Below are 26,776 nucleotides of genomic sequence, written 5' to 3'. Positions count from 1 at the left end.
TCCTTCTTGTATTCAATGCTCTATGCCTGTAGCCTGATCCCATTACTATCTTCCTCAGGGACACTAGGTAATCCAAAGTGCTGCCCTGATGGGTTGTTTTTATTTTTAATATCATACACTGTACATGATGCTGAGGAGAAAAGGGAGCATTTGAGATCCCAGGCTAACACTTACACTGCAGTCTGATCAGAAACCAACTCTATCAGTGAGATGCTGGAAGCTCACAACCCCTGGCAGAGGCTAGATGGGAGTCTCTGATGTGAGCCTGAATTATGCTGAACAAACTAGTTCCAGTGAACAGTTTAATGAAGGATTTATCCCCTGACTCTAGTAAGAAATTAGAACATAAGAACATGGGTTTTTTGGTAGCTTTTTTTTTTCAATTTTGCAGATTTTTTACCAATACGTTAATTAATCACAATAACTTGAGGAATGTTCTAAGTGAACACGTTTCAGCACATAGATTGCTCAATTCGACTGTTTCATTGAGTATTCAGAACTTGGTGTGTGATCACCTAAGTCAAGTGAAGTTGTTTCTACTCCCGAGGCCAAAAAAGAGCTTCTGAGGTGGCCCACACACACATTTATCATCAACACCCACGCAAATGTATCACAACATGGGTAGTTACCGCATGTTCTCTGACTGAGAACATTCTTGCAAACACACTTACTCAACAAATGTTCGTGAAGAGCAATTGAGAAGAGTCCTGAATAGAAATGAAAGGAATCGGTAGCTCTCATTGAAACAAAGGTTTGTGATTTCTTTAGCAGAATTCTCCCAGTTTAACTTGCACTAAAGTAACCTTTGTGTCCAGTCTGCACGAGAAAAAAGTACTGTAAGGCAGAAAACAATTATGATAATGTCTTCAGCAGGCGTTGCTGTATGCTTCTGTGTAATGAAAAACTGCATCTAAATTAGGGAAAGAATAGTGAAAACCAAACTCATTGTTTTCTCTGCAGTCACCAAAGCTGAAACGCTAACAATCTAGGTTGTTTGCATATTGTATTGTGTCAGAGTGCCACATTAATACATTGATTATTATTACACTTTTCAGGGATTGTTAAGACTTGCATGTTGCATATAGAATCTGTCTGCAGTTCAGAGCTAGCAACCATAGTGTGTATATGATTAGTGACATATTGTATGAAAGGGACTAGAAAGAAATATGTGAACATCAAAATATTTTGTTGGACAAACACCCCAAGACCTAGACGCTTCTTGAGTTTGCAAAACCAGGCTGCAAATCTTGTTGGGCTAGTCTTTCCTGTGAGATTTCCTGTTGCTGATCAGACTAAAAATACTGTTATATTCGTGGGGAACCCAAGAAGGCAGAGGAAGATTTAAATACAGTAGAAAGAGTATACAAATGTTTTGCAAATCACAAAAAAAGTTTAGATCAAATTTCAGAAAAAAATTCAGGTCAGTTTTCATTTTATTCAAAGCTGTTCACCCACCTTTCCCTAACTGAAAATTGCTTAACTGTTTTGAAACCTGGACATTATACTATAATGTTCTCTTTAATAACTCCTTAATGATGACTGCAGCCTGGCAAAGCCAACACAATATGAAGCCTTCGTCAGACACTGCACCTTGTTTATATTGTGGCATTGGCCCACACTACCGTCTCCTCATTGGTGCCCATCATATAGGACACACCTCTGCCCTCGGCAATAGGTTTTTTGCTCTTACTTTGCCCAGATCAACAGTTAAAACAAAATCCTATAAACAGACAGAAAATACCTGTAGTGTCTCCCATTATCTTAGGTGGACGGGCTTCTTTTCCATTGCTCTTGTGGCTGGTGTAGGGTTCCGTTGTGCTAATCCTGCCAGGGTTGTTCTTGTGTTTGTTAAGCCCTGACATGGGTGATGCTGTGAACCCCTTAGACTGTACAGTGGTGGAAGTGGAAGTGGTGGTGGTGGTGGTTGCCACAGTAGTCGTTCTGGTTTGTAAAGCGGAAGTTGTGGTGGTGCCATAATTCCCAGGGAACGTACTGGTTTCTATGGAGTCCTCTTCTCCTGTTGGGCCCCATACAATTACTTCAGGCACCGTGGTGGGCCTCCTGTCTCTGTGATCAAAATTGCTTCCTCGGAGGTGCCTTTTCCCCCTTTTCAAATGAGTCTGCTGTTCTGTACTCCTGCTGCTCCCATCTACACAAGAAGGGGCTGATTTTGCAGTAGCGGAGTGCTTGGACTGCAGGCTTTTATAAAAGCCTGCTAACTGGTCTGTGGCTTTGTGTGGCCTTTTTGAATGATATGTTTGTATTTGCCCATGAGATCGTTCAGGATGAGAAGAAACATGGTTCCAAAAAGGGCCAGGAATCCTCAGTTGCTGTCCATTTTTAAAACTCCACAAAGGACTATGGGACAATCTAGGCCAGTGAGAAGGCCTTTGCAGGAGCCTAAACCCTTGGCCTTGGGCTACAGATTCACAGATGGTGAAATCCATGGCTAGTTGAAACATGGCTATTAATATCCAAGCATGGCTTCCTACCGGGCAACCTGACCTGCGGACAGACATCGAACTGTATTAGAAAAAGAGAAAGAAAATGATTTATGTAACAGATTAGAATGCAATGTTTGTGTATCTATTAGAGTAGCATGCCAGCTTTACCCATGTTGAGAAGAAAAATCTGATAACCAGACCAGAAGAAACATAATGAAAATGACTTCTGTAGCTTCAAAAGAATAAGCCATCTGCTTTTCTACATATTAAGGGCAACATTTTCAGAAGTGACCTCAAGGTGTCTTAAGTTGATCCCCCAAAACTTGGGGCATCCAAGATCAATGTCCAGTTTTGAAATTTTGGCCTAAATATTTTTTTAAGTAGGGGTATGAAACAGGAACTGTACACTGTCATGCTATGAATGACTCAAGAATGGATTCTGCTTTGAAAAGTCTTTAGCAATATGTCCAGCGTATGTGCATTTCTGACCTCAGCATTCTTAGCTGAACTGTATATTAGCTAGATACAGTATATAACCAATTGTCATGCTCCCAACAGCCTGTCTCTTTATTCACAAACTTAAATCTAACTCGAATGGGTAGAGGCATTTCCAGTCATGGCTGGGTTGATAAGGAGACTCATGTTACTAATCCTGGCATAAAAGGCTTGACTTCATTAACCCAAATCTACCTCTAAGGTCCAGATCCTGCAACCGATGGTGTGCACAGACCCCTGGGCCTCACTGACTTCAAGGATACTCCACACTGTTTGTATGAAACACATTGCAAATTTGGGGCTGCCTTTGTAGTTATGAAGAATAAACATTTCACTTGCTGGTAAGATGTCTCCCCCAGCTTTCTGTGTAATTAATTATCAGTGTACAGATTCACACCAGAAGCCTTCAATAACAGTGCCTTAACAGGAGTCATTTTCATTCTCTTCCCTGCTTTTAAATATGTTTATCTGTAAATTCATATATTTTAATTTTTGCATCTCAAAGCAGGTTTTCCATATCAAATTCTTTTTTTCTATATAAAACAAAAAACCTTTCCCTACGTCTCCTTCTTATTTATCTACCTGGAGTCTCCTTAGAAGTAAGGAGATGAGACAATTAAATGAGAAGGTCAGCAACAAGAGTTTTCTGAACTCAGAGACAGAAAATATATCAGTGTACAACAAATTAACTTTTTCTGAAACTTCAGGGTTGAATCCAGTAAGATGAAATTCTCTCTCTCTCTCTCTCTCTCTCCCTCTCTCTCTCTCTCATACACACACACACAAATTGACTGATCCATTTTTCCTACCTGCAGCATTCTCACAAGCTCCCAAAGTAGACCTGACATTACATGCTAATTAAATCCAATCCCAAATCCAGGCCACTGAAACCATAAGGAAAGTAGCTCACAGGAAATGAAACCTCATTCTTCTGCAGAACGTCATGGTGCTGATCTTCGGGAACTGTGCTGTCAGCAATGGTGAAATTGGCATGGCAATATTCTAGATCTGGGTACATACCTAACTTCATTCAAAATACAGATACCAATAGCTATGCCAGCGACATTCTAGCAAGAGTACCAAGCGAAATGCTGAGGCTACAGTGTGCCACTTACACAAGTACAGTTCCAATACACAGCTTTAAAACAACATAATATTGTATTATTGATGAGTTTAGTTTCCTTATGGGATCATGTTTATATCCTTCTACCTCTGCTGTCAACAGCATCTAGGAAAATTGACTTAATGGGTCACTTCTCTCTTTTCTGTGATGACGTGATCCTGGAACAAGAGTCTGTTTCCTTTTTACACTGCACCTCCACGAGGCTGTAAAACATTTTATGAAATGAAACAGAACCAGACGAGACAGAAAAATAGATGAACTACAGCCTGCTGACTGTCCATAACAAATAACCAGATCTGTCATGATCAGAGAGGTATACAGAGTTAACACAAAACAGGCCAGGGAACTGACAATATTCTACGTGGTGTTTTATTTTTCTTAAGAAAGTGCATGGAATGCAAATTTGTTAATCAGCTCCAGGCTAAGAGTGGCTGCACTCTTGCTCCTCATGTTTAACCCATTGTTATGAATCAGGTGCTTCAAACAGAGCAGCTATCTCCGGAGTTCATTTACCAGGCTGACCTGCTTGCCTAAGCAATGCACTTCACTGTATATTACATCATTAACTACCAGTTTACGTCCATACAGCACATCCTGCGCTCTAGGTTTTATTAAGGGGACTGGTATGTTACAGGCAATAAAGATAGTGCAGTGGGGTGCACTTCTTCAATTTTAATTAGTCTTTTTACATAAAACGAAGAGCTGCACCTCACATTGAATTGTCACCATAAGTCACTTTTTTATTTTGTGCTGAATACTCAGACTTTCTTTCATATTGAAGCATTGTTTCTTCTCCACTTTTATTTCAGACTACAAAATGTTTAGTTTTAACCTGCCCCCTGCCACTAAAGTTTTACTTAACTAATCTAAAGTAGTTTGCTAAAACGATAATCAGCGCAATGTCTTAGATACACGCCAATATCCTTTTCTCTAAAGAATCATTGGGCCAAACCATAGATTCATAGATTCCAAGGCCAGAAGGGAGGGACCATTGTGATCCTCTAGTCTCACCTCCTGTAGAACATGGGCCAGAGACCTTCCCCAGGATAATTCCTAGGGCAGATCTGTTAGAGAAACATCCAATCTTGATTTTAAAATGACCAGTGATGCAGAATCCAGCACGACCCTTGGTAACCACTTCCAGTGATTAATTACTCTTACTGTTAAAACTTCTGAAATCCTTAGTTGGCTTTATACAGCATTTACCCAAGGAAAGCTGGGACTGAAGTCAGTGGGAGTTAATGGGTGCCTTTCATGAATAGATGGACTAACCCTTTCCTGCCTGACATCCAGTACAGTCATTCATGCCAGTGCAAAGCAGAGGCGAATGCCTACCATTCTCTTCTGGTAACACTTTGACACCCATGTGGTACCTGAGTAAATGAAGGTAGATAAGACTAAGGCCCAGACACTCAGAAACACAGTCCACCGCTGGTTTAAAAAGCTACCTCTCTGCGTAGGGCCACATTTTCCAAACCACATCCTCCTCCTCTTTCTTAGAGTCACTGTACTTGCAAAACACAAGCACAAATCTGAGTCCTTTCACCTCTGAGTACCTGATTGTGTCCCATTCTCTTTGGCTGAAATAAGGAGAAAATGGAACAAAAAGCTGTCAAAGGAACAAGGCAGTGAAATGAGGGAACTCCAAAAAACCCAAAGAGACTTCATTTGGTGGGGCGTTCCGTTTTTCCATGATTTTAAGACCATTGGGAAAGCAGAGGGGAGGGCATTACAACAGCTGACCAGCAGGGATGGGCAGAATAATGAAAATGCCTTAAAGAGAGACAAGAAGCTGGGCTCTGATGCGGTAGAGAATGGGAAGTCAGAGCAGAGATTCAAAGCAGGCGGAGCGATGTGGTTAGAGTTGCACTCTGAAGTATCACTCAGTGCAACAGGAGGAAAGACAAAAGGGAGCTGCCAAACCATCCCCAGGTCTTTACAGTGGCTGCTGCATTATACCAGCCCACATCTGGGTGGCTGGACCATCCTGCAGACTAGGAATGGCAGATATAGCCTTTCCCCTCCAAGTCACTGGTCTGAGCCCAGCTCTTGCCAGCAGCAATCCAAGCTGTTCTTATCTGCGGGCTGCTTGGCAGACCATGCCAAAGGAGCTAGTCAGCTCTGCCCGGCTCCTTGTAGACGCGCCCAAATCAGATTAAAAACCACAGTACAACTGGAACCTGATGCCCCCTTGCTGCAAAGAAGCCAAGGATAGAATGGGCAGGTGAAATAGAATTCCTGTCTCACACCTATGCATGGCCCCTGCTGTGGAGAGGAAGCCTGTTCTATGGGTCTCTAGGGGTGGCGTCTTTTTCCCCAAAACTCAGTTCAGTTTTATTGTTTTTTCCATTTGTTTTCCATATAGTAATCTGATTCCTGACACTCTGAGGATTTCAGGAAGTTACTGCACACTCACCAGCTTCCCTCATGTTCTCTGCACTAAGTGGCAAACTCTTTGAGATGGCTGAACTCACAGTCTGAAAGAAGTATATCTCACAGCACATAATGGAGCTACTGGCCAGAGTTGTTGTTTTGTTATTAGAAAAGTTCAAATCTGTTACTTTATTCATCATACATTTTTATGGGATTTGTACCAGGATTTGTTCTCTGGAGTCAAACATGCAGCATGGTCCCCTGCTGGATTTTCAAAGCCTAGGCTTACCATACCCGCTATGTGAAAGTAATTGTATTCCAGCATAAGGACCATTTCCCATATGCTGCATGTCTGTGGCTCAGTGGTAACACCCACTCTCTGCTGGTTAGAAGCCAGGAGTTCAGTTTTCCAATGAGAACATTAAACACAGATTCACCTTAATAATATTCACAGCCCTGATGTCATTCTATTGGCATGTCAGACTCCATTTCGGTCTTTGTCTAACTTTTTAATATGATTTGGAATTTCTCCTTGCTAGGAATGAAAGATGCAGTCTGCCTTCCTTGACAACATATCCCACTGAAGAACATTCTTATGGCCTGTGCACACAAACACACATACACAGTCACTCGCTGTTTGGCTGTTTCTCAAGAAGAAGACAGGATGGGAATGATGTGCCTTTGTTAGTAACCTGTAAATGCTGACAGCCAAGCCCAGTCCAGACATACTCTGATTGTGGCCACACTTCAGCTGCTGTGTTTGATCTTCCCAATTACCCATCCAAACTCTGCCTGGTTTTGGGTTCACAGCCTACAAGAATATGGTATATTCTACACCCCTTATATTTCCCTTGTTCATTTGTCACATGACCAAGCTGAAATAACAGGGCCAGGTCCTCGGCTCACGTAAATCAGCACAGCTCCATGACATTCACAAAGCCATGTCAATCTATATTAGCTGAGAAACTGGCCTAATATCTCCGTTGCTCTGTTTCTAAGAACACCAGGGCATTAAAAAAAATTGCTAACTCCAGGCTCGTAGTTACTAGTCTACATACTGTATACAAGCACACCGATAGCTGACCCTGCTGCATTGCCAAAGTGTACACAGCAGAGTGCAATTACCTAGCCCCGAGCCCGGCCAAAATCCCAATACGAGCATGCAGCATGCCAGCCACGAGCACAGCCAGCACGTTGGTGCCAGCAGTAAACCAGTAAAAAGCAGTGCCAGTATGGACACAGGAACATGTAGGCAGCCCAGAGAAGGATTGCAAATGCGCGTTTGCTGTTTCAAGGAGGTTTAGCAGATACTAACGTAAGAGTTCAGAGGAAACCAGCCCCAACACAGAAAAAATAAACACTAGGACTACATGCACAGGCTCCTTGCATCATTCCCAGACACAATCCTGCCCTTTGAGTATAAGCTCACAAGGGCTGAGACCAGATCTTCCTGGGGGTGGGCAGTGCCTAGCACATTCCATGCACTGCTGGAATGCAAAGACCAGCAATGTAATAATGCCTGGCTGGCTGGCATCTGACCCTGTCCCAGTTTTATGTGGACATCCCAATTAGCCTCACTTTTTACAGTACATTTGAGTGGAGTGAGGTCAGGGGCCTTTACTCTAAATGACATTTTGCCAGACAAGCAAACTGCCCAGTTGCCTAATGGCTCCCCTCAAGAGGGAGCATTTGGGGTAGGAGTCTGAAGCCCCATCACCTCGCAAGAGGGAATCTTATGTGACCCCCACTCTTCCTAGGATTTCGCAACAGCAGAGAAGGTAAAATGTCTTTCAGAATAAATAGCAATGTGTAGGAGTTCTGGTTGTCTAGGCAACACACCACTCCACTATTCAGATCTAGCAATGGGGACACTGCTGCACGACAGAAAAGTCTGTGGCAGCCAAGCCTAAGGAACAAGCGAGGCACACTTCAATGCCTGTGCCCCTTGGTGCTCTGCAAGAAGGGTGCTCCCTCCCTTAAGGAGGTTAGAGGTTAGGTTAAGAGGTTAGAGTGGGAGACCAGGAGTCAGAACTCCTGGGCTCTATGCCAGATTCTTCCCCGACCCACTACATAGCAGTGGGGAAGTCACGTTCCCATTCTATGCCTCTGCTTTCCCATCTCTACAATGGAGATGATCACATTCACTGGCTGCTCATGAGGTTTACGGGTTAACTGATGGTTGTAAATTGCTTTGAGATCCTCTGGGTGGCTAGCACAGCAATAGGTGGCTTAGATAGAGTCATCCTTGGCTGTAAGGTGGAAATAATTAATTACCATAAATTAACATGAACTGGTTCTGTTCTGTGGGAAGGGCTCTGAAATTTGTCAGCATCTTTCTGTCTACTTCAGGTATTTCTAACTCAGATTTGCATTAAACTTTTAGGGGGAACCACAGGAAAAGGTGGAACATGGATCTGGGTAACTTTGCATCCCATTCGTATGCCTCCCTCCCTCATAAAGCAAGCTAAAGGCAGGATCAATGCATTCACCAATTACTGCCTCCCTCTTGCTCCTCATCCTCAAAATCACAGGTCGGGTCCATGTGGTAAGCCCCTTTGTCAGGTGATGGTGCTCAGGATGGTGAAGAATAGAACCACTGGAGCAGCTCCTGCCTTTAGAATTAGGCCATTACTTAGCAATTTGCTAGCTACTAGGGATTTTAGTCCATAGTGGAAGATCTTGATAAGGTTTTGAGCATTCTTTAGGTGGAATCCATCACATAATAAATACTCTTCGGATTAGCCCCAAACTAGCCCATCCATTCTGAGACGCAGGACTTCTGGGACATGCGTCATTGTCAGTCACACAGAAATGGCTACTCCCCTCTCTTCAGTTATGCTACCCACATCTTCTTCACTGATACCAGATCAGAGCAAGAACAGTTTTAAGGAAAACATTCTCAGCAGTTGGAATAATTTATTGCCAAATACTCCAAAGGGAGGCGTTTTATTCCATTAAAAACGGGTCAAGAGGCTGAAGGTACACATAGCTGAGAGGCTGGTGCACTTGGAGACATGGGGTCAAGTTCTAAGTTAGGCTAAACAGTCTGATGTGCTGAGACAGGCAGACTGGACTATAAGGGGATGTGCTACATGCAAGAACAAGGCACAGTGGCAGAGTTGTGTGCATGCATCCAGGGAAATGAAATAGCAGGGGGTGCTGTTGCCCAGGAATGAGATGCAATGGCAGGGCTTGCATATGTGTTATCAGTGCAGCTGCTTGGGGCTTGCAGAACTTCAATGTTGCAATGAATTTTTTCAGAGAATTCTGAATTTCAATGAAAACAAGGAAAATATTGAATGTTTATGCAACTTTTATTCCCCATTTCTCGACCAGCTCTACAGCTGCCCTTAATTTTGGGAGTTTCTAAGAAAAATTTTCATCAAAATTTTGAATTTCAATTTTTTAAAAATGGGAAACAATGTCAATGACATTTTGTATCATTCCCCCCTCCCAGCATCTTTCTCTTGATCAGTCCCTCGCATTATGAGCTCTAAATTCACTCACGTTATTTAATGCAAGGCAAAGAAAGCCTTAGCTTTCCACAGGAATCCCAACTCCTGCAAACATTCACCTACATGCTTAACTTTAAGCACAAGAGTGGTAAGTATTTTCCAAATCAGGGGCTAACATGAAACATTAATGGTAACTCTCCCAATGGCTCCGGCACCAATTAAAACTGTTGCTGGAAAAGTTTCATTCCAAGAACAGCGTGTGTCAGGCTGGCTGTGACAGGCTTCCAGAGTACATTATCTATTGCAATACATCTTTTTTATCAAAAAATAGATTGGCTTTCTTGCTAGTTTATAATTAGTCATGAAATTAAATTATAGTGCGTCAAAGGCACGTCTAGGATTAAACACTATGATAATTACAAATCTGTTATTTAGATTTTAATTAGGTACTTTTTCTTTTAACTTGATTGTAAGAAAGAAGGTAGACTGGTAGAAGTGGGGGAGTGAAGGACTCTGGGAGAAAGTGGATATGTGGGAAATGTGAAGTTCAGGCCCAAGGCCAGAGGATGGTGGCAGCTCTGACAGGTTGGCTGCGTGGCTAGGGCAGAATCTGGGGATAGGAGGTAGAGAGAAGGGCTGAGGTGAGAGGCCGAGGGAGAGGGTTCAGGCATTGCTATTCAGCACATGCTGCAGAAATGGAACTAAAGGATGAGGACAATGAAGCAAATTCCTGTCCTCACTGTACCACTGCAGAGAACAGCCATGCAGTGCCCAAACAAGAGGAAGACAAGGGCCAGCATCAGCAGCACCTGTAGTAAAAGTGACTTTTCCAGGGCAAGGCAAGGTGCACAGGGCCCATCCTCTGGCTACCAACATTGCGTCACACGTGGCTGATGCAGAGGAAATCACAGTCAGGGTTCCTCCCGGGTCGCCGAAAGGGCACACAAGGCAGCAGCCATTCCACTATCTGGGAGAGGGTGAAGTGCGTTCCCCCAACCCTCTAACCAGCCACTGTCACTGCCCCAGGAATGGGGGGACCAAGACCCCACCCCTTTCTGGGGAGGCTAGCACCTGCAATTCCCTGCACAGGGGGGTGTTCCCCTTGCACATCTGAGCAGGGCCCAGAATGGAGGCATGAGGCAGTAACCTCTGGGTCTGAGCGGGAGCAAGGCTGGTAGCGTTCAAGTGACTGCAGACAGCCACCCCGTGACTGTGACTATAAAGTGCAGGGCTTGTGTCTAAACTGAGTTAACTGAAGATACTAAGGGATGGAGTTTGGCCATAAGTATTCTCACTGGAGGAGTCATTAATTCTCAGTAGTGAATGAGTGCTTTAGCTCAGGATAGAGACACTGGGGGAATAGGGGTACCCTGGGATATCCTCCCTAGGGGGTGTCACTTTACCCCAGTATACTGATCCCAGGGGATGTTCTCTTTGTCTCCAGGATAAAGTTACTGGAAGCCAAACTTGTCCTGGTCCCACCGAAGTAAGTGGCGTTCCCCCAGGATGGATTTGGCTCTGGGGTAGTAAGTTTGGCAGGGCTATTCTTGCTTGAAAGCGAGATGCCCCCGGGAAGGTGCCTATCTTGCTACATTAGTTTTAGCCACGGGCCCACCAGAGATGTATTATTTACTAGAAGCAGCATTGCCACTGCAGGAAAGCCCCTGCCTTCTGACAGACATCCCTTCCGACCTCTTCATCGGAGCAAACACAGAGTCAGGGCCCATAGGACTGAGCTGACAGGAAAATGTGGCATGTGTGAGAAGTGGTGAAAAAGAGATAGCGGGAGAAGCTTTGCCATGAAGCCCCCTCTGCCCCAACCCTCTCCAGGGCGTGAAGGCTGATGGTTCAGCTTTTGACGCATTCTCCTTTACCTGTCCCCTAACGTCAGCCAAGGAGGTTCTTCTCCTCTCCTTCACACTAATCATTTCTGACACACATTTGGCAACCATATCGGTGAGAATCCGCCTGTAGTGTTCTAGGTCAGCTTCACCTGAGAGAGACAGAGAGGTGGGCATGGTGCCTTTGAATTGGGGGCAGCTGTGAAATGTACCTCTATGATCCCTCAACAGAACTTACTCCAAGCATCTCTTCTACCTGCACCAACAGTGTCTTCAGCGTGCCCTGGAATGGCCTCCAGCAGCTGACACATAAGGATGATCAAGCTAAGGGCTCACTGGCACTACAAGCCCAACGATGACAGTGCACAGCTGCTGGTCATGGTAGCGGGGTCCACTTTCCCACGCGGTGTTTGTTCCCAGTCTGGACTTGGCACACCCCTTACAGGAGTGTGGCAGGTACCTGTTTTGGAGCTCGGCCACAGCTCCCTGGTGGGGTCCAGGGTCCCTGCTGCGCACAAATCCATGGTACAGGCACAGGATTTATTTCTGGAATTAAGGGATCATGAATAAATTCATCAGAGAACAAAATTTCTGCAGCTCAGTTCCTGGTTCCTGCAAATGCTGAGCGGCAACTCCTGCACTCGGGGCTATGAGGGGGAAAAGGGGTTACATTTGCAGATTTCAGGGGCTGCCAATGCTGTCTGTTCCAAGGACCTAGAGCAGGACTGTCCTCACAGCCAAGGCCAGCCCAACCCCAAATGTAGGTGCTTAAAGCTCATCACCTAAATCTGTATTTAGGCAACTAAATAAGAGTGGCCTGGTATCCAGCCAGGGAACCACAGCTTTTACTGCCTTGAACAGGAGCTGTGGGTACTCAGCACTAGTGAAAATCAAGCCACCTGCTTAGATGCCTGGATGTGAGTTTTGGTGCCTAATTTTAGGTTGACAAGCTTGAGAGTTACAGCCTATTTGCTTGGCTGGTTTCACCCTGCACCACCTTTGCTGGCATCCATGTACCTGTGCGTGGAGAAAAGTTTACTTTCCCAAAAAGATGGCCCCTTTTTCTGCCAGATCGAGGAGTGGAGCCTTAATCTTGCATTTGTGGCATCAGTGCGTTGCTATTTTTGTCATCTCAACTTCAAATTTACAACTTTGCTGCAGGAACCAAGGCAGGTTGACAGGGAGGGTCCCTCTGCTTAAAAACATGATTGTGTTTCATATTCTGAACACAGAGCAAGGCATTTCTGAAGAACCAAGTGCCTGGCTTTCTGCTTTAAGTGATATGTTTGAAAATTTTCCCCGGTATGAAAGTCCCTCTTTAAATTCTTCCAAACAGAGCAATTTGCTTTGATGAAGTAGGAAGCTGGCACTTAGGAAACAGTAATTTCAGAATCTCGGCAAACTGCACTCTTTGCTTATCTTGAAAAGTCCAATGCTGTGCTGTCTTGTCCAAGGGTCAAGTCTGCTGATGATGATGCAGCCAAACTCAGAAATTTGGGGGAGTTCGAAACAAACAATATCAAATCACTCCACTCCACGCTCATGCCAGGGCAATATCGCTTTGAAAACTGTGCTTTTGCTACAGCAGTTACATGCCTTCTCTGCTGGCAATGTTTTTTATTCCCCATCCATTCGGTGGTAAGAATGTATGTTTCCTCCCTCTTCATCCAAGGCCAGGGATGGGAGAAGCCGCCCCTAAAACCTGCACCCATTTTTAGAGCTAAACTCAAACTGACACATGCTTGAAGAGTCTTAAAATGTCCTAGTCAGCTTTGTTCACTTCCCGGCTCTGGCCTAAACCAGAAGCAGAGTGGCCAAACGCTATTTGTGCTGTATGCCGTGCTGGGGTGGGAACAAGAAGTGCTGGAAAAACTCCTAGGAAAACCTGGTCTGACTAAGTTCTCAGCCCAGTTTCTAGGCTCAGGAGGTTTAGAAGGTTTGGGTCAGCAGCCAACCATTTATAGCGCTGCTTCAAAAAGAAATGACCCTTTTAAAGTCTATGCTGTAGCTCCCCTGGGCCAGCTTGAGGAAGCCTTCATACCCAGAGGAGCTCTTCCCTTGAGCTTGCTGCATCTGTAGTGGGAGCATCATTTAGCAATCGATAGCCAGGAGGCCTGGGACTTAGAAGTTCTGGGTTCAAGTCCTGGCTCTGAGCATCCCTAGTCCCATTACCTCCTTGTGCCACATTTTCCCCATCTGTAAAAACAGGGATTGTAATGAGCCCTTGCCTCAGAAGGGTGCTGTGATGCTCAGCTAATGTCCTTGAGATCCCTGAATGCTTTGAGATCTTTGGAGGATAGGTGCTGTGTAAGTGTAAGGCTATTATAGCCATTGTTGTTATTCCCTATATGCTAAGTGCTCACCTGTGCCCTTGCCTATGCCATGAGTAAATGAGTGGCATAGTGGACAGCAAACACAACCCCAGGTCTCTCTCAGCCTGTCTGACAGCATCCCAAGTGAGGTGGCTTGTGTCCCGTCATTCTGGAAATGTACCTTCTCATGACAGATCAGGGTCCACCATTTTTTTATCAGTTTCACAATCTGATCCCACACAAACAAACAATCTTTAGATACGTGAGTGGTTATCTTATGGGTCGGAAAAGATAACGAGCAGTAAAGAAAAGTTTGTGTTTGTTTTTTCCAAAGAAGATAATGATGCAATTTGTATTTCCTAGTATAATAATATCACCAGTGTTCTGAACTTGGCATTGAGGGATACCCCGCAAACAGAAACTTGAAAAAACAATTTCGTTCAAAACAATGAAGACGGTTGGAGTAAATTATCTTCTGTCCTGACTCGCAACATTAGCTTCCCATTTTGCGTTCGCACTCACACACTCATAACGACTGCACCTTTGGCTGCTAATTTGGAAAACAGGTGATTTCCATGTAGTGAATTAGCAAGTCTTAATTAGCAGGCAACTCTTTGGAAAAAGAACAACAATCGAACTGCTAACTCGGTGGGATTCAGATGGGGTTTGGTGTATTTATTTATTTAGCCCAGGACTGCCTTTGAATTTTCCTTTTGAAAAGGAGCATTGTTCTTGCCTTAGCAGAGAGAGGATTTCTTCTTCTTCTTCAAAGGCAGATCCCATTACAAATGTTCTTTTCCTCCTTTTGATATGATCCCTGCAATGTTCTAGTGGAAATGGCAGGCCTCTTGAGACGGTAACAGATCTCCTGCCCTCTGGAGCTGCTCAGAGCTGGCCAACCATCTGCCGCAGCAGAAGTCAAACTCTGATGCTTTCTCCTTCCAATCGACTAGCTACTTGTTGCTGCTTCGGAAGTGCAATAAAAGTCCCTTGCACAGCTGCCGTTTGGGTGACAACTAGAAATAAACCAAGATTAACTGGTTAAATAAATAGACAAGGATTCTCCAAACTATAAATAACATTGACCTGAAAGTAGCATTTGTAGACAGGACTCAGCAGAGCTGGCCAAACTCTCTGTGAGTTCAATCCGTATGTGGTATTGGTCCCCAAGGTGGTATCAGACTTATTGGACATATAGAGAGTATGACGAGCTACAGCATAACACGAGGACCCAACCTTTGCAAAGTGCAGAATGGGCTGAGTTCACTCTGAGTTACCGCTGATGGCTCTGTCCATGTCTGATCCAGAAGTCGTCTTCTATCTCTAGTGTGAACTGCCAACCACAAGCATTTTATTCCAGTGCCCAGAGGAAGGATGATCTGTGGTTGAGGCACTGGACTGGGACTCAGGGATCTGGATTCAGTTCTCTGCTCTGCAGCAGATTCCTCATGTGACCTTGGGCCAGTCATTTAGCCTCTCTGGGTCTTAGTTTCCCCTTGGTAAAAGGCGGATAACAGTGCTTTCCTTTGTCTGTCTTCTCCATTACCACTGTGTGCTCTTTAGGGCAGGAGTGTCTCTTGCTATGTGTTTGTACCACATTGGGTCAGTGGGTCCCTGATCTCGGTTGGCGTTATTGTAATACAAGTAATTCATAGTAATAAACAATCAAATCTTCCCTCTAAGAGGACAAGGTGCTCAGCCTCCAGCGGAGCAGGTGCCTGGCATTGCTCTTCAGTGGCCCAGCAATGTGGTGTGGCGGGCAGATGTAGCACATCGCAGGTAACTCTCTTTGGCTGAAGGGAAAATGCTGAGACGTGAGGCCTTGAGGAAATGGCCAACTGAGTCCCTGACTTTGCACTAGCTAATTTCTTTATCCCAGCTATTTGTGCTTCTGTGATTCAGGGAGCAGGAGGTCAAAACTGTTTGAAGATGCCCTTACTGGGCAACAAAGAGATCCTTTCAGAAAAACTGGTATTTTGGGAAAATGTCTGCTTTCTAATTCACTGGGTGCCATGTTTTCAGGTCTGTAAAATCCAGCTCTGTTTTGGGAAAGTGATATTGTTTTGGAAATTATCCACTTCTGCATCTCTCGGGGCAGCTTTCAATTGCTGCTTGCCCAGAGAACGGCTAGTCTCTGTTGGTCTGTCTCAGCGATTTCTCACACGGAATCAAAGGCTTAGCAGGGGCTGTGCAACAGAGCGGCTGCAAATGGCCCTGCCAGAGAGTTATCAAACATGAACCAGTTCAGTGAGACATCTTTGAATAACCTGCTGCTGGAAACTACTGAAAACCACTGAAAACCCGTGAGTAGGGCCATGGGGCAAAATTGACGTCAGATCTCAGCCAGCTGCATTGTTTAGCATTCTACAGACCTACCGGACTTGCTGAGCCAAACACTGCCCTGGTGTAAGAGAGCACAACTTCTCGAAGTGAGCGGAAATGCTCAGATACCATGGTGTTTAGCACCATAGAAGAGTAAATAAATGGAGATGCGGTCAGCCCACAATGTGTCATTTATATCTCCACTCACAGAACATGGGCTTAACTTCCTGCTCCTACACACATCTAGCATGGAGCGTGGTTAGTTTTGGTTTTGATTTTTTAAAGCATAGGATTAATGAGAGCAAACAACACAGGAGCAAGAGGGAGAGAGTGCTCTGAGATTCACCAACAAAGAAATTCAGCAAGACAGTTGCACTTGGACAGGGAATAAAGCAAATACAGGCTTAACATTTATGATGAACAGCAAGAGGGAAATGGGGGCGGGAGAGTATTTCATATTGGGTTTGGGGTAAAATGTTCTTAGATCTAGAAGGTCAAACACATACACACCCTCCATCTGCTTCTTGAAGTCCCTGACTATACCTAGAGGGACTCAACAAACAGAAATTAATGAAGGAATCACTTCCTACTAGCTTTATATTAAGCATATGATCAATAGCAGGCCTAGGAGCAGAGAAGAAGGCTCTTTCCCTTGAGAGAGATGGCCCTCAGACAAATATCTGTCCTTCACAAAGGGCTACGGGCTCCCAGCAAGACAAAGGTGGGACCCCAGGAGAGCTACTAACATCCTATGTGGCAGGGAAGGGGTTAATACCAGCAGCTGACAAATTAAGATACTCACTGTGTGCCCACCAGACTCAAAATTCCTGATTTCGGTAATCTGTCAAAGCAATTAACTAGGATCATGGCCACAGAATGGCTTAGACAAATTGCAACACACAAATTGTCACCAGCCTGCAGGCTATTTGCAAATCCATTTCACTGAAGCCACAAAAGCACGACTGGATTGTGGCTCTATAGGGTAGGCAATGGCACAGAAATGCTCATTTGCATCCTTTTCATAGGCTACTTATTTCCCATTTAAAAAGGGGGCCCCTCATTCCCATGTTGGTGGAGACACTTTGCAGACTGCTTTTAAAATGCAGAGATCTGCTGGTTTTTAATGCAGAATTACACAAATGGAACTGTTCTTCCATTTCATGATTGTGTTAAGTAATGTATTGATATTGCACATAGAATCAAGGTTATGTCCTTGTTTTTGATGATTTATTAACTCAGAGCATTTTACAGCTCCAAAGACCAAGCAAAACTGAGATAAAAAATATTCGCACAAAAGCCAGAAGTACAGCCACTTGCCATAACGAGAACTGTAAAATGACGTTAGCTTCTGTTCCAGCAAAATGTGGCTTCCTCACAGCAACCTGACTTTAATAAGGCAGATACTGTCTGTATGCTAAAGAGAAAGAAGCAGCATCTTTGCCAGGACAATTTTATTTCTTGCAATGAAGTACAGAAAATGACTTATTATGAAAGAATTTACAAGAAGTTACTCTCTTACTGTGAAAAAAAAAGGCATGTCTCAAAGGATGATTTTCACACAGGAAGGTTGGAGAGGCGAATGTCGCTGCAGACAGCAGTTTACATGGCCTATATTTGTCTGTGCTCCCTTTGTTGGTATTGCAGTTATCTGTGTTTGTGCTGCAGCATTTCTCTTTCCTCAGCTCAACTTTTCTTTGTGCCAAACCCTGAAGTGTATTCGCTGTCCTGTGTTTATGAACCTACAATACATGGCAATTCAGCACTGTGATTTCACTGCAAGTGTGAATGGCATAGATAGCTGGGCTAGGAGAGAAGAAGACAGGAAGATCCTGTTCAAATATAAAGAGCAAACCCGGGAAGTAAGACTGTGGAAAACACAATAAAGGTACAATAAGGAGTCCCAGAAATTAGCAACAGAATAGAGTTAACAGGTCACATCCCTCAGCCAGTAAAGGGTCTCTCTCTCAGTATATTTCCCAGTGACGGGCCCAGTCTAGTTTTACATATTTCCAGTGATGGAGAATGAATTTACTTTGATATACAGTTTAGGAAAATTGTTCTTCAAAGGAAGGTCACCCTTCAATAGTGAAAGCTATCCACGAGTAGCTTAAGAGAAACACATGCATTCATGTGGCCGGACGACACAGATTTCAGGGGCTAATAAGAGGGAGGAATATGAATATTCTACTCTTCTCTGCTCTTGTCACATTTTGGATTCTTTTGATTCCTCTATAGGTTAAAAGAAGCTTCAGTCCGCATTGAGGAAAGATGGCTCCGAAGAATATGAACCAGGCCAGCCACTTGGGGGCATTTTAAAGAAAGCCCCAAACTTCAAGGGATACACAAAAGATATTCACCAGGGCAGTTGCTCAGACTAGCCATTCATTTCCCGTGGCTTTCTTGTATCTGGTCATGGCTCAGTATATTGCAGCCCCAACGATCTGGAAGTAGCAGCCTGAATGTTGACAGGATACAGATAGCTAAACTCTCTCTGCAACGCAGTGTCTTCTGCAGGCTCTCTGGTTGTTTTTGAAATACAGGCACAGAGCCTTCACAGGTGTAAATCCTTGCAGCTCCACTGGCTCCAGGGTGGGGCCAGAAATGAGGGGTTCAGGGTGCAGGAGAGGGCTCTGGGATGGAGCAGGGCTTGGGGTGCAGGAGGGGGTTGGGCCAGGGATGAGGGGTTTGAGATGCAGGAGGGGGCTACAGGCTAGGGGGGGTGGGGCAGAGGGGTTCAGGGTATGGGAAGGGGCACTGGGCTGGGACAGGGAGTTGGGGTGCAGGAGGGGTGAGGGCTCTGTCTGGGGGTGCAGGTGCTGGAGTGGGGCTGGGGATGAGGGGTTTGGGGTGCAGGAGGGGGCTCAGGGCTGGGGCAGGGAATTGGGGCTCGGGGTTGGGGCGTGGGCTTACCTCCAGAGGCTCCCAGTCCGCAGCGCGGCAGGGGGGCTAAGGCAGGCTTCCTGCTTGTCCTGTCTCTATGCTGCGTCCGGTAGCAGCCAATCGGTCCGGCTCCTAGGCAGAAGTACACTACTCTCACCTGCAGGCACCACCCCCACAACTCCCATTGGCCACGGTTACCAGCTAATGGGAGTGCAAAGCCTGTGCTGGGGGCAGGGGCAGCACATGGAGCCCTGTGCCCCCACTGAGGAGCCAGACCTGCTGGCTGCTTCTGGGGCGTAGCGCGGAGCCAGGACAGTAGGGACTAGCCTGCCTTAGCCCGCAGCACTGCCAACTGGTCTTTTAATGGCCTGGTTGGCAGTGCTGACCGGAGCCGCCAGGGTCCCTTTTTGACCTCGTGTTCCAGTTGAAAACTGGACATCTGGTCACCCTAGTCTCTGTCAATCATCTTCCCCTGAGATGTTACTTCCACAACCCTTACTCACATGAGTAATGCTGTACTCCCAAAAGAGTACCTCTCAAATCAATGTGACAACGCCTGGCAGAAAAGGGCTGATAGGGTTTACAGTCCCTTATGAAACAATATCTGACTCCGGGTAACATAATATGTTTATAGTTATTCGAAAACATGGCTCTAAAAACACTTAAAGCTGAGATCAGCTATGAAATCCCCAAAGCTGACATATTGAAGTATTCAGGTAAATTAAATGGGCCACGTCAATACATGTTTACATTACAGAACTCAGCTTCAGGATTACCTCCTGATAAAACCATTATTTAACAAAATAACTTTAAAGATGTGTAAAGTTGCTTAATTTCTCCCTCTCCTTCCAGGAGCTATTAAACTGGCAACATTTGGACAGGCTGGGATTTAATATGGAGGAAAATTAGCAGATAGTGCAACAGCTGCACTCTGGATGCTTTGCTTGAATATTCAAAGACCAAAACCATTGTATCCATCTCCTGAAGTCTTTATAGATGATGCAGAACCAGGTCACCCTAAGGTAGGGAGAGGAGGAGTCATTAACACCAAGCTCCCTCAAGAAGAGGGTATGGGAATATCGTGGATCAGACAGCTCATGTGGGGCTCAAACCAGCCAGGTGCTGAGCACCCTCTCCTCTCGCTGAAGGAGGTGGGAAGCTGTGAGCTCTCAACACCACACAGGATGGTCCAGCACTTTTCAAGATTGAGAACAGATGAGCAAAGCACATTGGTCTGAGATTGCAAAGTGTGTACAAACAATTCTTGTGGTTCGGGTCCAGAAGAATTTTCACACCTCAGGAGTCTCAAGCGAGGGTCCTAAATCTCGACATTCAGAGGAGCCCAAACTACCAGCTGAACCTGGTTTAGCATCCAAACTCCCCAAAGTCCCCATGATATTCATCAGTCACCTGCGCTCAGCTCCAGCTAGGTCTGCTTGGCAATCTCATATGGCAGAGCAAACCTCTAAAGGGGTTGCAGGGTTTAAAAAAAAAAAAAAAAAAACAACCAGAAACCAAGTGAATTTCACAAGGCTTTGGGGTTTGTGGCACACTCTTAACACGGTGCTCATGTCCAAAACCTGGTTTGGGGTAAACCCCAGAAAGTTTAAGCCAGGTTCAAACTAGTCAAACTGCCTTGGTGCATCTAGACTAGGAAAACTAGTAACTGTTTGCCATGCGCATTGCAGCACTTCATTGCTACCAACAGTGTAAGAACTAGTCTAGAGAGGGCTAAAGGATTTTTACCATCAATTTATATAAGGTTACACTTTAGACAGCTCTTGGTACGATTGTAGTGCTGCTGGAAAACGGGTACTGATTCCCTACCACACACAAGACCCGAAGCAGGGCTGAAGCAGGGCAAAGCGGGCTGAAAATCTCAGGGTAAGAGGCCAGATGACAAGCAGTGCCGGTTGTAGATGGAACGACCATGAGAATAGTTTTTCTCAGAGCAGCCTGGCATTCCCCAGTTCCAGTTTTGGCAGAAACAAGTTGTGAGAGAGCCACAGCCAGAGACTGCACAACATAACCAAAGGTTCAGCCAGAGTTTTGTTTCTAAAAACGGTTTTGGGTGTTGAAGATAATGAGTCTTGGAGCACATGGGTGCGGAAGGGGCTGGGATGAGAGCTGGGAACATAGCACCATTTCCTAAACTAGTCCACTCTTCCCAGTGCCTAATGCAGAAGCCAGCAGAATATCAACAGCATAAACCAGGCATAAAGAAAACCCTTATGTTCCCAGAAGCACTTGGGTATTCAGACTAGAGTTTGCTGAACAAACAAGAACAATCCTAGCTCAATCAAACAGGGTAAACAGCCAAAATAATCATTCCCATTAGGTTCATTTAGTCAAATCTTTTAATGTAAATGGATGCAGTAGCTCAGTGAACCGCCTTATGCTGTCACAACTGGAGCCAAGTGCCATCCCCACCCACACAGGTTCCCTCTGGGGTGTGGTGTTCTACCAGACGCCCTCCTTTGAGCTCAGAGAACACCATTCACTGTCTCCTTCCAGGGACTCACTGGGGATGGAAGGGAAGAGGCTCTTTGCAGCCTGTTCCCCCAGTGCAATCACCATGTGAGAGGAGCAATAATATGTCCAAAGGCATTGCTTCTGTGAGAGCGTAGGAACGTTTGCAAGATCAGGTCATAACCTGTGCAGCAAATCAGGGTCTGGGTCTCCTGTACATCCAACATCCAGTCCCATCCTTAATGTTGCATGTTTATCTTAGAGCAGCAGCGTATTAACACCTAGGCTGACAAGGCCTAGACCTAGGGTTGCAAAATTGCAGGGGCGGCAAATTTATAATAGCAGCCTCTTCTCCGACGCCGGTTTGCGCCCTCTGACCCAGGCCCCGCCCCAACTCCACCCCTTCCCCGCCCCTATTGGTCCCCTTCCCCAAATCCCCGCCCTGGCCCCGCCTCCTCTCCTGAGCATGCCGCGTTCCCCCCTCTTCCCCCTCCTTCACAAACCTCTTTCACGCACAAGCACTGGCAGGGAGCGGGGAGAAGCAGGACCTAGCGGCGTGCTCAGGGGAGGAGGCGGAGCAGAGGTGAGCTGGGGCGGGCAATTATTTCAGGGCCTAGGGGCCGCAAAATCATTAATCTGCTAGTGTCTTAGAGGTTTTTAGGCCTGGCTTGACAAAGCCTTGGCTGGGATGATTTAGTTGGGTTGGACCTGCTTTGAGGATGGGGTTGGACTAGATGACCTCCTGAGGTCTCTTCCAGCCCTAATATTCTATGATTCTATGTTGCCATTTTCCCCTCTTAAGTTCTTTCAGGCTTGGCCTTTTCAAAGGAGCCAAAGAGAGGTCGGCACCCACCTGCCACTGAATTTCAGTGGGATGTAGCCATTCAATTTCTGCAGGTGTCGTTGAAAACTCCAGCCTAAAAAGCTACATGTAATTCCTCTGCTTCAGGCATATTATGCTGTCCCAAAACATCTTGAGGATAGCACATGGAGAGAGGATGGTGCAGATGTGAGAGGTGAAGAGCAGAGGGAGAGTGGTGCAGTAATATAGCATTTCTGCAACAATCTGGAGCTCCCCCGAATGCAAATAAATAATCTTCAGATGTGACTAGAAGTCAGAGTGAAAGGTCATAATTAGGGTTGGTCGAATTTTATTCTTTTTTCATTTACATGGGCAATTCCTTGAGGTTTATTTTTAAGCATTTTTTTCAATTTTTATCTAATTAAATTTTCACAGTTGCAGGGGGTCAGACAATAATTATTTAATGACAGCAGATGTTGGGAGTCAAAAAGTTAAAGCTTTTTAACCATTAAAACACAAATGATCCAACATCCCATGTCAAAAGATATTTAGTAAATATGTTCAGATCAAACTCCAGTAAGTTCTCAAGTAGCATTTTTCTTACTTTGCCTATCTATACATTTTGATTATTATTGATGGCAATATGTTTTCATTGGTTTGTGTGTACAGTGAAATCAACATCTACTGACAACTACTGGAAAAAATCTAATCTTTTCAAGCCTAGTCATAATTAATACCCAGTGGTCTCTTGCATCTGCTGACATATGATTGGGTTTGTGCTCAGTACAAGATGTGATGGTAACTAAGAACACAGTACAAGTCTATCCCTCGGTGTAAATCCTTTAACATCAGTGGAGTTGCACCAGGGATGAATTTGGCCAGCCAAGATTCTTTCCAATTCAGCACATACATCAAAACCATTATTAACTCTAAAAAGAACGAGGAGTACTTGTGGTACCTTAGAGACTAGCAAATTTATTTGAGCATAAGCTTTCATGGGCAAAAACCCACTTCATCAGATGCATGCAGTGGAAAATACAGGAGGAAGATAGATAGATATATATATACACACATACACAGAGAACATGAAAAATGGCTGTTGCCATACCCACTATAACGAGAGTGATCAATTAAGGTGAGGCTATTATCAGCAGGAGAAAAAAACCTTTTGTAGTGATAATCAGGATGGCCCATTTCCAACAGTTGACAAGAATGTGTGAGTAACAGTAGGGGGGGACAGCAATCCAACACACCCGAAGGCCTCTGGCACACACTGATGGAAATCAGGGGAACACCACTGAAGTCAGAAGAGTTACCTCAGGGTAAAATCACCATGGGAGAAGATTTAGATCCTGTGTCTGTGCCTTATACCGAACAGAGAAGAGATTTCCAAAACCAAGTGATGGTCCAGCTAAGGTTGGCTAAAGGTATGGACCTTGTTTAGCAGACATCCGAAGTCCTGCATTGCCAGACCTAGGAGCCCAGACAAGGCCATGGAGAAGCTGAAGTTCATCTCTGTACCAGAGGAATGTTTTTGACCTCTCAGTGATATGAGAAACATTTTTTTCTGGTTTGCCTTTCAATGTGCTACAAATCTAGGCACACAATGTATGGGGAACACTCGAGAATTATAGAGTTTAGCTCACAAGGGCAGCTGCTTAATCTCTATTAATGCTGTGGGCCAAATTTTTCAAAGCTGGAGGCTTAAAATCAGGTTCCTAAATTCATATTTTCAGAGTTACTGAGCACTTGCATTGATGTCAATGGGATTTGTGGGTGCTTAGAACTTCTGGAAAATCAGACACATTTCAGACCTATATCTAGGCGCTTAAATTGATCTTTAAGTGCTAACTTCAGGCACCCAGATTTGAAAATTTTGGCCATGGCCTTGTTATTCACAAATTCATCTACAGGACACAGGGAAATAAGTACAGACTGGCACACACCGGGCTCAATTCTCGGCTGAAGTCTGTACCCAGCATCATTGTAGCACATTCTGCAGTCTTCATGGCTGCTGCCCTGCATTGACATGCACGGGAGTGAGTGGAGAGAGATTCAAAGGGCACCAAGTAATAGCTGTGCACTGGCACTGGGCTCATGTAGCACCAGATAATTAAAATTAAGATCCTTTAAGAAAAAAAAATTACCTGAGATTTGCTGTAACTAACATAAAGAAAATGTCAGACACAAATCTCTAGGTGCTTTCACTGCTCTCATGGGATTATTTCAGGCTACGGTGTGAAACGGAAGGGTGGTAAAACAAGAGAAGAACCTCATGAAAACTACACATGAATTCTAAGAGCTGACATCTCACCACAGACACCTCCTTATAAAATCCAAGCTTGGTTATTCACAGGTTGCTCTGACCTAAGCAGTCTATACCCCACCATGTACACTCCAGTCCCCCGGGAAGATTCTTTGGATTATAATTTCATCCTTCAGAAATCACAAGGAAGTGCTAGGAAAGCTGTAGGATGCATGGCATCAGCTTCTGTCTTTTCTGTGTGACAGGCTTCATTTCTATTGAAAGGGGCAGAAAAAGGCAATTAAAGATGCTACCAGCTGGGCCTGAAAAATAGAAGTTTTGAAGAAAGGCTACAGGAGCTGGGTTTTCTTCTTGGAAATGCTTTGAGCAATTAAAAAAAAAATGGGCCTCGAGTGGACCCCCCGATCTGACACCCAGACCTTCACAGTAGTGGAAAGTTCAGATTCTGTTCTGCAAAGGTTCTTTCACTGTGCTCAGCCCTGTAGTATCTGAGTGCATTTCATGGTATGACTAACATCTGTCATGTATCACTTGTTCTCCACGGGGGGAAGTATATGCAGTGCAGTGTCAGGACCTTATGGCTCAGGTCCTGTCTCTGTAATGAACCCAAAACATTCAAAGACACCCAATATTGGGGGAAGTGTGGATACACTTGCAAACCTGGATCCAGAATTGATCAGCACAGCAAGGGCCTGTGTCTGATTAAAGATGCTTTAATCACACTGGTGAGACTATCCAGAATTAAAGTATGCCACCAAAAATTACAGAAACTTGAAGGGAAGTTGTGCAAAAGCATTCCATGAGGTGGATAAAGGATGGTGTCACTAGGATGATGACAGAGGCAAGGAGGATATGAAGAGTATATATGAAGGAAATGGCTGGTGTCTGGAGAAGGAAAACGGGTTGGAGGACAAGAGCAGAGGCTGGTGAAATAGCAAGGTGGGGATAAAATAGATTTAAAAAGATGCCAGTAAGTTCGTGTGGAAGAACTCTTTCTGTTCTTAAAATCCCTAGGATCTTGTGGTAAAAGCTCAATTCCTTCAATCCTCCAACAAGGCAGCAGGAAATACGGTGGCACGCACCAGACTGTCCATGGCCCAGCACTCAGTATCACCATTTACTCTAGTCCCAAGTTAGGGATGAATGGATGTAAAATGCTGAAAGGAAATAAAATGCATCAACGGGCACATGGGATGGCCAGAATTTCACAGCCACAGTCCTCAGAAAGGTTTCAGAGTAGCAGCCGTGCTAGTCTATATTCGCAAAAAGAAAAGGAGGACTTGTGGCACCTTAGAGACTAACAAATTTATTTGAGCATAAGCTTTCGTGAGCTACAGCTCAAATGCATCCGATGAAGTGAGCTGTAGCTCACGAAAGCTTATGCTCAAATAAATCTGTTAGTCTCTAAGGTGCCACAAGTACTCTTTCTTTTTAGTCCTCAGAAAGAGGCTGCAGAGATTCGAGAGAAAAATAAATCATGAGTTCTCAGGGCTATGGCTCTTCTTTTCAGCTCGTCAGAGCAGCACCCTCTAGTGCAGATTGTGCCTCGCATATCTCTCCTTCCCTGGTAAACGTCCGTTCTCTTTAAGACAGGGGCCATTTAAAGAAATCACTGATAGCTCCTCTCCTCTGACTCTGTTCTCTGTTGCAGTCTGCAACAATTTTGCACACTGTCAGCATTTCTGAAAATGCAGGCTTCCAATGGAGTTTTCCAAACACTGCATGTACTTAGTGTGCTCTGGAGGGACAGTAGGGCATTTCATCCAACTGTCTGAAATAACACTCGGCGTTTGTCCAGTCTTGACAAAGGGGTTTTATATGAGTTGGCTGTTTAAACTAAAAACTGCACCTGTCTCTTTGAACTGCAGCTCCCTCCTTGATTCTCCCCGATAGCCGTTACTGGTTCAGAATCTTAGAGGGAAGAGTTAAATAAATCAAACACAACATTCTTGGAAATTTGTCTTAGTAATAATTCCAAATCCACTAGAAAGCTT

The 26,776-nt window shown here is 44.8% G+C and overlaps 1 protein-coding gene across 3 annotated transcripts in view; it reads right to left on the bottom strand.

Annotated features, from left to right (window-relative positions):
* AJAP1 (adherens junctions associated protein 1) overlaps positions 1–26,776 on the bottom strand; it is a 116,238-nt gene that overhangs the window by 68,228 nt on the left and 21,234 nt on the right. For 2 of the 3 annotated variants that reach the window (XM_043499976.1, XM_038377096.2), the window contains exon 2: positions 1,742–2,523. In XM_043499976.1, coding sequence (XP_043355911.1) covers positions 1,742–2,523 — 782 coding nt within the window. The remainder of the gene's footprint in view (positions 1–1,741; positions 2,524–26,776) is intronic. The other variant, XM_043499975.1, reaches the window with a different exon arrangement.

The sequence above is a fragment of the Dermochelys coriacea genome, chromosome 18 (assembly GCF_009764565.3).
Source record: "Dermochelys coriacea isolate rDerCor1 chromosome 18, rDerCor1.pri.v4, whole genome shotgun sequence".
Taxonomy (NCBI): domain Eukaryota; kingdom Metazoa; phylum Chordata; order Testudines; family Dermochelyidae; genus Dermochelys; species Dermochelys coriacea.
The sequence above is the reverse complement of the archived record's forward strand: the minus strand, read 5'-3'. Positions and strand labels throughout refer to the sequence as shown.